A 12,261-nucleotide genomic window follows, 5' to 3' on the forward strand; every position below is an offset into this window, starting at 1 on the left:
ACTGGTAGAAAGCGCAACCGCCCAATAAACGCCTTTGCCTAATGCTAACCGTGAAGTAACAAGAAGACTACCATTGTATTTTTCCACTGCTCATATATTTAAACCATTACAGATTTCTGAAATAAACACCTGCTATCTAAACTTCTTCTGCTAGGTTAAGCCCTCCCAAACAGGAATCTGAGGGCTGAGTTATTTTTAAAGTTTTGTAACTGGCTCACACTCCCTCTCAAACTTTCTGAGCCCAACCCCACCAAGCATCTTAGGTAAGACTGCTATGCTCTGCGCTCAGTGACACCTGCCTGAAATGCACAGGCATGAGGATGCCAAAGCCCACAGGCATCCACACAGCTTCCCCACCACTGCGTGCTTACAGGATGACTGTCGTGTGACAATCCCTTTTCGTGGATTATTTCACAACAGCTGAATGGGGTAGCAATAATTATATCCATCCTAAAGATGAGAAAACTAGACTCTGAAATGGGCTCAAGAATATGCAGTTAAACAAATCCATCTACCTCTTTCTTTTTTTCCCTTCTTTCTTTCATTTCCTTATTGAGTGTCTATGATGTACCACGTACTGTTCTAGAATAGAAAATATAGCCCATGCTCTTAGGGTTGCTTATCTGATATTCAAGTTTGCCTGCACATCTAGAGTTTTATGTGTTGTCTGACAATCTTACGGCTTCTGGTCATCATGCCATACTGCATGCGAGGTTGACTCAGTGGCTAGTCCAATCCCCCCATGGCTGTGCTGGGACTGTGGTGAGATGAGATGGATGGAGACCTTGAGAACCTCTGGGATGGAGCCCTCCAGGGATGCTGGGATGCAGACCGTCAGGGATAGGTGTCACCTGGCAACAATTCTCAGGTGCTGTCTGCAGCCAGAATAGGACCATGGAGCTGTCTCTTCTAAATCTCAGTTTTCTCAGTGGCTTCTCACATCCTCATTAGGAGAACCTACGTTATTGACCAAAAGACCACCCCCTACAGAGTGTAGGCGTGTGTGAGATGCTGCCTTGTCCCTGTGGCATCAAGGACCTCCAGAAACAATGAAGAGTCTTTTGAGTCAAGCTCACAGGAAAACTTTTCCCAAAGTTCTTTAGGGCTGAATGAGAGACGCAAGACTCTGCTACATCAGCTGAGATCATATTTGTACCTGCTACCCCAGCAGGGGGTCCCTCCTTCCCCTAAGTGTCCTACCAAATGCAGAGGGGCACATACACAAATCAAACTCTGGCAATACATACGGTGAATCAACAGGTATCTTTGAGCTTCCACCTAGAGGAGAAACTGTGCTACATTTTAGAGAAACAAAGAGAAGACAGACACATCCTCTGCCACCTGGTAAGTCACTATCTGATAGTGGGGAAGGGGATGGTGAAGGTGACGGGAAATAACTGCAGCAAGTGCAGTAGTAAAGGTAGGTGACAGGGGTGCCGACAGGACCCTGCAGAGCTCACAGCCAGTGAAGGGCCCTTGAGCCAGGTCCTTACAATGAGTTCACCAAGTAGGTAACTTGGGATGGGGCTGCGTGGGTGGGAAGGTAATAAATTCTAGGAAAGCAAAAAAAGGTAACCAAATCCTAGAGGCAAGAAACAGGACATTTTACAGTTGTGGACAACACAAATAATTCCATAGGCCTGGACTAGGTGAGGATGAAAAAGATGTGTGTCTCCATGGGAGGTGGGACCCTAAGCCAGAGGGTCTGATGGGCTACATCAAAGAGCTGGCACATATCCAGGGGAGCTACTGAGGTGGCATTTTTAAAAGAGGATGTTGGCTAGGGTATGCAGAAGGAGGAAAAAATCTGGGGGCCGAGAGACCAGTTAAAATGCCCTGCAATAAACAACCCAGGCTCCGAGTGATGGAATTTGACGGAAGTCAGCATCAGAAATCCCCCACGTGGTGCCCAACGGGCTGAAGTAAGCAAAAGTCCACAAATACGCCCACCGCACCCTCGCTGTGCACTCAGACACATCAGAGAGAAACAAGCAACATGTTAAGTGCCAGCCAACTTCTGTCTATTCATTTAAAGTTACCACCTTACATCTCACGTCTTCAAGGGCTGGGTGGATGGACAAGATCTTCTTAAGATCTGAGAGTAAAAGCTGTGATTCTAGAAACTGTACAATGTCTGGGCAGAGTGTCTAGAGCCTAAGCCAGATCTAGCTTCACTCAGGTCTGTGTGGGAATTGCACCACCTCTCCTGCACTGAAAGGTATGTTTCATGATCTAGTGAAATTGGCCATGAAAGATACACGTGCTCCTCTGTCCAAAGTGCTTTCCTTGAAAGCCAGAAGAGTCCGAACTACAAAGGGCCTCTTCAAGTTATTGTATCACTTTTCCTAAGAGATGAATATGAAATTTTTTTATGTATCCTCCACAGAACACACTGGCAGGACAGGTGACTGGAAGGCAGAGAGGATGCATGTTTTCTAAGGAAGTGATTCTAAATATGAGGGACACGGCACAAGATCTGTCCTGATTGGGTTCCAGTGGCCTCATGTCAAGCTGGAACGTCAGATGTTGACCTGGACACAGGAGCTCATTCTCCTTAAGAGAAATAACAACTTCCCTGGATTCTCAATTGACCAGTAAATGGCTTGGTGGACGTTGGAACGGACAGCAAGGTCTCTTGATCTCTAGAATTGTGCTAAAAAATGCAGTAAGAAGGTAAGAATATGGTTTCTGGAGTCAAACTGTCTGGGTCTGAAACCTGGGTCCATCTTTTATTAGATATAAAAAATGTGTCCCAGAGCAGCATATTTATCCACTCTCTGCCTCAATTTCCTCATCTCTAAAATAGGGATGGTGACAATACCTACCTCTCAGGTTGCACAGGAGGAAAAATAAAATGAATTCATTCATGTTAGACCAGCTCCTGGCACACTGGGAGAGCCAAGAAACATCTGCTGTAAAGAGCAAAAGTCATCCTGCTTGTAGTTGAATACTTCATGACACGCATATGGAATTTCATTCTCAGAAGACATATCACTTAGCACTCGTCACCTACAGCAGAGAAGCTCACGTGTAACTGCACACATGTAAAATGAAGTCTGAAAATATCTGCGGTGGCAAAACGTAAGATCTCTCACCTTGCTCCTACAACAAGTTCTTTCTGTCCTGGGTCAAATGTTAACTGCGAGAAATCCACAGCATTCTTCGCTCTGAACTCCCGTAACCAGGGGCCAATTTCTAAACAGGAAAAAAATAAATAAATAAGAAGATAAAAATGAATGATTCTTTTCCTCTGGGGACTGCAGAGAATTCACATCAGGTAGCAAACATTCCATTTCAGGGAGGATTTGAAGGTCCCATGATGTGATCATTTAGGGGCCCCTGGAGGTTTCCATCAAGGTGTCACATAATCCACACTGAGAATGTGTAAAATGTAGAGGGCTAGCCACCCAATAAAAAAGGGAGCAAAGCTTCAGTGCTTGGTTGTGATTTACAGGCCAGATGTGCATTTTCCTTTTGGCCCTGGACTGGCCAGAAAATAACACAGCATTCACATGATTCATCAGAGGAGCACTGAAGGCAAACAAGACCATTTCCTGTGCGACTTGACTGAAAAGAGCTGAAGACTTGGAAAAATCACAAAAGCCCTCCTTTGGAGCGAGAACCAGCACGGGAGCACCACTTGCCTTCTTTCAAAGTGGACGCTCCATTTCCCTGCCCTTTGGGTTTCTATTTTGGCCCCAGGATTAGACCTGTTAAACGTTCAGTCCTTTCTAGATGAGAAGGCCACGTTACTTCTAGACTTTATTTGCATTTTTTTTTTTCAGGAGGGAAATCAGGAAATAGCCACTCTTTAGAGACAGGTTTTTTACAAGCACTGTTAACTCCTATGAAATGACCCTCAGCTTGGGTCCGATTATTACAACATGACAGCATTTGAAGAGGGACAGGCCCCTGCTTTATGAGCCATTTTTGCAACTTTCATTGGCTCATTTCTGACACTGAAAAATCTTCAGGGACTTGCCTGCCAGTCGTGCTGAAACTTATCATTATCCTTGACAATTAACCATGTGACCTGCCTGTCTTCTTCCATGCATTTGATAATTCTGAGTGACATCACTAAACAGGCACATATGACAACTGTCAAATCTGGTTACTGGTGTGAGGAAAAAATGTGTCGCACAGAAATAATCTCTTTCAACAAAAACAGATGCTAAAAACAGATCTAACATGGAAATATGCCCATATTCTATAACATATCCTACAGAAAGGCCTTGGTGATGTGAATGGATGGGGTGGATCATATGTAAGCAGTAACTTTGCATAACAACCATGGTGTTTCTCTACTATCAGGTACTGGGGAGAAATGACATGAACTGGAAGATGGATTCTGCTTAAAGGAAATCAGAGTTGACCTACATAGACATCTGCATTTGGTTTTTGAAATTTTAGGGTGTATGGTATATTGATTCTTTTTAATATTTTACTTAAAGTTCTTCACGTTACAGGCAAGTCCATTTTAAAAAATACTTATTTATAGCAAAATAAGTACAAGACCCTGGAGCTATAAAAAGCTGTTGATATATCATCTGTCCTAAGAGTTTATAATTCATTTAGGGAACTAGTACTAATGCCGTCTTTAAACATGGCAGCCACAGATGCAAGATCTTTACAGGTGTTTGTAGAGTTATAGGAAGTATTCATACAGAGAAAGAAGAGATGACTGGGGCTCAGGTAAGACCACAGGAGGGATCTGACCAGAGATGCACAGGACAGTTGTGTCCCAGGGAGATCATAGCACCCCCTACGGCCCTAATCAGTATTGCTCATCTTCACTCCCATGGAGCCTCTGATCAGTTTCTCTGTTCCTGGGAGACAGAACCCTAAGGCTCTGACATCTGCCTGGCTCACCGTGGTGCCTGCAACAGAGGGTCTAGTGCCTAAAATGTGAGGCAATAGTTTATGTGTCAAATGAAAGAGTAAGAAATGAGCAAGCGAACTCAACAGGAGGAAAATTTAAAAAAGGGAAGAAAAGAGGAAAAAAGAAAGGAGAAAGGAAAAGCAATGGCAACTCAAGAAACCACTGGGAAAGGTGTAATTAAGTATAACTGTAAAAGAATTTACTTACAGGTTAAAAAGTCTGGACTTGACCTCATCTGTGATCACAAGGCTCTGAAAAATTTTCCAGCAAGCACTGGACACGATAAAGCAAGCATCCTAGGGATATGAAAGGGCTGTTGACATCTGGGAAGGAGTTAGGAATGGAGGCAAGGATATTAGATTCAAAAACTAAAAAATATGCAATTTAGGCAGTGGCTCTAAAAATGCAGAGACTACACAATGGGAAAGTCTAGTTGGTCTGATCACTAATCGGAGAAGAGACCAAAGGGAACAAGTGAAAGAAAACACAGATTTTGAGATTCAAGGAAGAGGAGAACAATGATGACCGAGACACAGATGTCAGGGCACGGCTGGTCTTAGAGGGATATAATGGGTTCAGGTGCCACCATGGAGAATGTTACCTATGAAAAACTCCCAGTGACGTTTTGACGCCAGAGTCAGTCATTGCTAAGCATCCCTAAGACCTAGAAGAGTCCCTAGGGTGGTTTTAGTTCAAGATGCTCACCCTGCAGTTAGGAAACCCAGGACCAGGGAGCCCTGCCAGGGCTGGAGTCCTGAGTGCACGTCCAGGGCTCCACACCCCAAAACCCACAGCTTCCAGAGCCGGGCCCACGTGTCCTATTCAAGTCATTGCTGTGGGGGAGCTGGTGTGAAGGCAGAACAGAGGGCCAAGGGCTGACCTTCCTGTTCCAGACACGGAAGCATGAGCCACACAAGGGGAGAGAAGACTGAAAAGACGGGAGAAGAAAATCAGTTAACGCATTTCCCGTGTGTTCATCTTTCTTTTCATTGAGAAGAATCGGGAGAGAGAAAGCAAAGGATGACGAGGCATATTTCAGGTTTTGGTTCCTACACTGAGCAACAGGGAAGTGGTTCCACTACTTCCTAAAGCACCCTCGAGTGATAAAAGGAGCCAAGTATAGAGGGAAAATGAGTGAACATCATATAATTCTGTCAATATTGTTCAATTTTCCTAATTTAAATTTCTAACGAGCTTCCCCATTAAAACTAGATATTTTTATGGTTAACACCAGATCAAAGCTGGACAATCTGCAGGTGCTCTTCTTTTGGGATTTCCCTGTGTGTTCCTCGAGAGGACGGGGATACCTCAACCCTGGGTAACACACAGCCCTCTGTCTTCCAGGATACCATCAGGGCCGTGATGGAAAGTCCTGCCCCACCCCATCTCCCTAGCTAGAGAGATGTCTGCATCATTACCTGTCCTTTCAATTCCGCCGTAAGATCAGAATCATGCTGTTCAGCCTCTTTTTATGACCAGTCCCTACAACTTTGCTTTCAATCCCGTTTCTTCCTTCCTCTCCAATCCCTTCCCTAAATTGCCTCTTTTTTCCTCTAACGTCTCCAGTGTTACCAAGTCCCTTCCCTTCTGTGTAAAAGGATCTGCACACTCCTCCATTTAAGAAAAAAAAACCTTTTAAAACACATTTTCATTACACTCTTTTGTCATTACAGTTTCAAACAAGCAAACAACATACATAATAAACTCCCATGTGTAGTCCATCAGAAAGAGCTGTAGGCTCGGTTTTACATGTAAGTTTTACCAACTCCTTAAGGAACACAGGATCCCAATTTTACGCAGATCATGTCAGAGATTAAACAAAGAGGTAAAGCTTCTCTCTGCGGTTTCGAGGCTACTGTGACCTTGATAGTCTTGATACTAAGGCTGGACAGGACGTTTTGAAGAAACGAAGATCACGGGCAATCCTCATTTAAGAACAGGGCTGCGCACATTCCTAAGGAAATACCTTCATCAGCGTGTCACACACAGAGATACACGCGCACGGGCACACACACGCACACTGTCTCAGACGGGATGTGCTTTACCGCAGGGACAGGAGGACAGCTTAATAGCCATAACATCAGAAAATCTACCAGTAGAATTCGCCGCCCCAATAACTGGTTTCCACAGTGGCGTGAAGAATTTATCGTGCTGCTTTCTAAGGAATCAGAAAATGAACAGTTAAGGATGCACAGGAAAAGCCAGGGGAGAACAGAGTCAAGGGAGGCAGGAGAGGAGCGAGCAACAGGACAGGTGTGGTGAACGAGCTCACCAGATGCCAAGAAAGATCGGGGGTGGGAACGGAGAAATTTGGGAGTTTGAGATTTGCAAATGTTAGCCACTATATATAAAAATAGATTTAAAAAAATTTCTTCTGTATAGCAAGGGAACGACATTCAATATCTTGTAATAACCTTTAATGAAAAAGAATATAGAAATGAATATATGTGCGTATTTGTATGACTGGGACACTGCTTTAGACCAGAAATTGACTCATTATAACTGAATGTACTTCAATAAAAACAAGGCAGGGCGATGGAAGAGAGCAGGGAGGGGCAGAGCATGTGGGGAGCGGGGGAGATCCAATTTTCACTAACACTGGTTTTCTTAATATGTGCTCATTTCCCCCCAAAATAATGAGTTTACGCTTTCCCCATCCCTCCCTTCTGATCTTGCAAGAAGAACAATGTGATGAAATGGAACTTAAAAATGGCAGCCAGTATGGCCACTGTTTGAAAGTTAAGTGGTAAGATAAAATCTATAAATCCAAATTGAATATTTTGTCGATAATTTTTAATATTTGATGTTAATCATCCTAGCTAATCCATTCATTACACAAACATGATTGTTGAAACTTGGCCTCTGGCAATGATTTTCTATTGCAACATTAGCTTTGATGACTCATATTTGCCTTCTCTTATTACTACACAAGCACCCACATGATCAACTTATAAACAGGCTATCAAAAAAGTGTACTGATTCAATTTTTTAAAGAACTCAGTGTTACAGCTTCAAGAAAAAGTCACTTCCATGAATATGTATCAGTACGACTAAATCTGATCTAAATAATTGACATATAACAATTAGAGACCAGTTTAACAGATTCAAGTTAGTCTTCTCTACCCCCAAAAAAATAAAGAAAAGAAAAAGAAAAAGGAGTAAAAGTTACCACTAAATAAAAGCAGAAACTCCGAAATTGTCCAAGTTAATAATGGCGTAAGTTAAGAAAATGTTTTGGAGTTTGAGAAGTAAGAGTCACAGAAGCTTCTGCTGTTGAACAACAGCACTTGTCAGAAAACTGACACTCGTTCCAAAGACCAGAAGGATGGCTCCTCCGTGGGCAGATGCCTGCAGCGCTGACTGTGTGGAGACCAAACTGCCTCGCGGGGTCACTCGCTGAGCAGTGAGACCCCCCCAGGCTGCAGGAGGGTGACTCTGGGTAGCCTGACTTTCAACCTTCACTCCTTCAAACCACAGTCCACGAAGGAGCAGACAAAGCAGGACTGTGAAACTTCTTTGCGGAACTTGAAACCCATATTGGAAACTGAGTCAGGAGCGAAACTGGGCGGGGATGGGGGGATGGAGTGTAAAGATTGTTGAAAAGGCACCAGAGTGCAGGGAGCAACATAAATATATAGAAATAAACGTGCAAATCAAGACCTGCTCTTTCTAATTCCCATGAAGTTATATTTTGGTTTAATCTACATCTAACACTGCATAACATGCAGTAGTAATAATGCTAATAGAATGCTTACTGGTAAAACAGCTAACAAAAATAGCTCATGTTTAAATCGTATATGCCCCATGCTAGGAACTATTCTATGTACTTCACAGGGGACAAGTCCTGTACTTCTCACCCCCTCCCTACTGCAGGTGAGGAAACTGAGACTCGCCGACGTGGGCAGGAGTGAGACTCAGCTCCCACTTCTGGAGCTGGTGTTTCCAGCCGCTGCACTACGTGTGCAACCGGCAGCGCAGCTGAAATGTAGCCTCGTAAGTGACCCACCCGCAAAGTGACGGGAAGAAAGAAACATCAACGACCTCTGCATTTTGGAAATGAGTTTATTCCCACTGATATATACTGTTATGTAAAAATCGCCACCCATTCCGTTTAATAAATAATGCATTTATTGTTTTCACTGATGTCATTATTCATAACAATGATCTACATGCCACAGGAAAAAGCACGCACCATTTTCACTACGTTTCGTGATCCAAGGGTCCTGATGTAAGTAAAGGGCAAGAAAATGTCAATAAGCACTGATCTGCTTTACTGGATGAAGAACGTTCTGGAATGAGGAGGCAGGGAGGATGCAAGCAGAGCGCCAAGGCTGGATTTCTCAGAAGACTAAGCCTCTAAGCCCCGAAGTAGCAGGTTGGCAGCACCCCGATGCCAGGTTTCACTCCCAAAATTAGATACACCCAGGCTGTCAGCTACCTGGAATTCTTTAAGTGATTATAACAGATTTCAGCCCCAAAGCCTGTGTTTGTTGACAGGTCGACACAAAACATGTCATCAACGGGGAGGAAATACACAAATTCACAAAGATGTATGCTTGTGAAAAAAATATATAGCAGAATAACTGATGTCTCTTATTTGCATTTTTTAAAACTATTTATATTTTCGGTGTTTACTTGGTTTCAGGAACTATATTAGATTATTTTACATGTTAGCAACTTATTTCATTTAATGTTCACAATCTATGAGGCTAGAGTAATAATCTTTGTTGTAGAAATAAAAATTAAAAAAAAAAAAACCCTGAGATTTTGGACACGTTAAACATCTTGCCAAATGCAACAAAGTGGTAAGTGGCTAATTGGAATTTAAACCCAGGATAGGATTAAGGCAACATTTCCATAAATTCTGAATTAAAAATCAATTTTCCAAGGAATGTATAAAGTACATCAATCCTTAGCACCTAGTAATAGCTCAGCATGGATTAATTCAGTGGAGACGGTGGTCGCAACCCACCAAAAGGGAGGAAAATTGGAAAGGAGGGAACTGGTGGGAGTTTTCCGGTGGGGACAGGAATGCCCCTGCCCAGCTTGCCGACTGCGCAGGGCACAACATGAAGAAAGAAAGTACCAGAAGAAAATAGAAACAAACCAGGGCCACCCCAGGCAACAAGTCATCTGGAGGAAGAAGACCCCAACAGGGGAAAGTAGGTCTCCATCATTTCTTTCCAAGACAGGTCCTGGTTACATGAGCTAATTTAGAAATATGCAAATAACGCTATGCCCGACTTTAGCTTTGTAGAAAGCCTGGAAAATATCAGGCCAAATTTCTTTCTCCAAATGTATAGGCCTCAGTTATTTTAATAACTCCTGCCTGGAACTTAGTAGAATGAAAGCAGTCCCAGCAGGACAGGATCTTGATTAATCAGCAATCCACCCCCTGCCTTATTTTAGAGCTGAGAAAACTCAAGACAAAGAAGTTACACGACCCCAGAGTCACAGGCCAATGAGTGGCAAATTGGAAAACCCCAAGTCCTGGGACTTCTTCTCCAATTTTTCTTCCCATCCCCAAACGAGGAGGATACCCGAATGGGAAAGACCATGGACTGGTGTCTGTCAGACTCATCTGAGCACATAAGACTTGGCAAATTGTAGTATTTTAAGGGATTAAAACATCTAGATCTAGATTTAGATGTCAATATATGGAAATATATATAGTAGATTCATGTGTAGGTGTATATACATGTTTATTCACACATATATACACACATAGATGTATAAATAGGCATATATAGAATATATTTATACTTATTTATGTCTAGATATAGGCGTCAATGTGTAATTCATATTACATATGTGTGTACACACATGTATTTGCATAAGTATACATGGTGAGAGAGAGAGATATATACACATATATGTTACACACTGAAGACTACAGTAAAGAGGAAAATAATCATCTCAAAAGCTTGCTACAGGAGGTAATTAGGATTGATTTGTTTGTTTGTTTAATTTTTAGAGGAGGTGCTAGGGATTGAACCCAGGACCTCGTGCATGCTAAGCATGCGCTCTACCACTTGATCTATACCCTCCCCCAAAAAACTTGCTACAGGAAATGAACAAAATGATCCACTGATGTGAGCTTTTCTTTAAAATGAAAGAAAAATATTCAATAATAGCCAATTCGATAAATTAAAACATTTTTATATCAGTAAAAGCAAAATGATCCAACTGTCAAGAAAGCACAACGCGTCTGCCATTTACATTTTAATTTGTAAACATGACACATGAAACACAGAATTTTCAAATGCTAGCAGTGCTTTGCCAGGCCCCTTTTGTTTTCACTTGTATATCTGCTCCCCAGGAGTCAGGTGTTCCATCAAGTCTCTTCATCTGTTTCTTTGCAATGATGTATACTAATGCATTTTTCACATGTCCAGTATAGGAAAAATCCAACCAGGGCAAGTTTTGCAAAATATCTGTGCTCTGGAATTGGATTCTTCTAAAACTCACTGCTTCATCTTGGACTGCCTGCCTGGTGGGTTTCTAAGAAACCAAAAATTATGATAGTTCACTTTACTTGAAGCATTCTTAATTTGGGTCTCCTTAACACCAAACAATTTGAAAACCACAGGTCTCATTTTAGGCTGTTTTACAGACGGGAATCCATGGTATCATATATATTTGGAATGTAAATAAACATTAAATAATAGCCACAAATCTGGTAAATTATAGGAAAAAATGCATTCACTCTTCCAGGAAGGACAGAAGCAGGCAGCCAGCATCAGGGGTCGGCTGTTAGGTAAAGGCTGGCCTGGAGCAGGCTGAGGGTGAGCTTTGCTTCCAGAGGGAATTCTTGTGTGACTTTTGGACATCATTTCTCAAAGTTAGATCATCGCAGGATAATACAGAACTCAATAAATGCATCTGATTTTTTTTCCCTGGGTATGTATTTAAAGGGAACTCTTAGGAAACAAAATTACAGTGGAATCAACTACCATTTCACAACCAACTGAAATGTACTCCCTTTCTGAACCAAATGTAGGATTTGGGATTTCCACTGTTTCTCCAGCTTTTCACCTACTTGCACAATTCTCTGGCCATACCAGAAATACCTGTTCAACCTCCAGATCAAAATGTCAGCGTTAGAGATCTAAGCTACCCTGGCCCCTAAAATTCTGACTTGTCCAAGGGTTACCTGAGACACACCTGGCAAGGTGTAAAGAGAAGCTTCTGGAAAGCTGTCAGTAAGCTGAGTTCAAAATCCTCTTGGCAGGCTGGCGTTGCCTTCTCTTCTGCTTATAACTTTTAAGAGTGTGGAAACCTCCTATTTCATTGAACCATCTGGAGCAATTAATCCTGGTGACTGCAGGATAAGAACCAAGCTAATCAGTGGCAGGTTTTTATTGCTGGATAACTCACACAAG

At 42.5% G+C, this 12,261-nt stretch overlaps 1 protein-coding gene across 3 annotated transcripts in view; it reads right to left on the reverse strand.

Moving 5' to 3' along the window:
• Positions 1-12,261, reverse strand: part of SEMA5A (semaphorin 5A) — a 444,249-nt gene that overhangs the window by 246,817 nt on the left and 185,171 nt on the right. For all 3 annotated transcript variants that reach the window (XM_032469911.1, XM_032469912.1, XM_032469908.1), the window contains one exon: positions 3,096-3,195. In XM_032469911.1, coding sequence (XP_032325802.1) covers positions 3,096-3,195 — 100 coding nt within the window. The remainder of the gene's footprint in view (positions 1-3,095; positions 3,196-12,261) is intronic.

The sequence above is a fragment of the Camelus ferus genome, chromosome 3 (genome assembly GCF_009834535.1).
Source record: "Camelus ferus isolate YT-003-E chromosome 3, BCGSAC_Cfer_1.0, whole genome shotgun sequence".
Lineage (NCBI taxonomy): Eukaryota > Metazoa > Chordata > Mammalia > Artiodactyla > Camelidae > Camelus > Camelus ferus.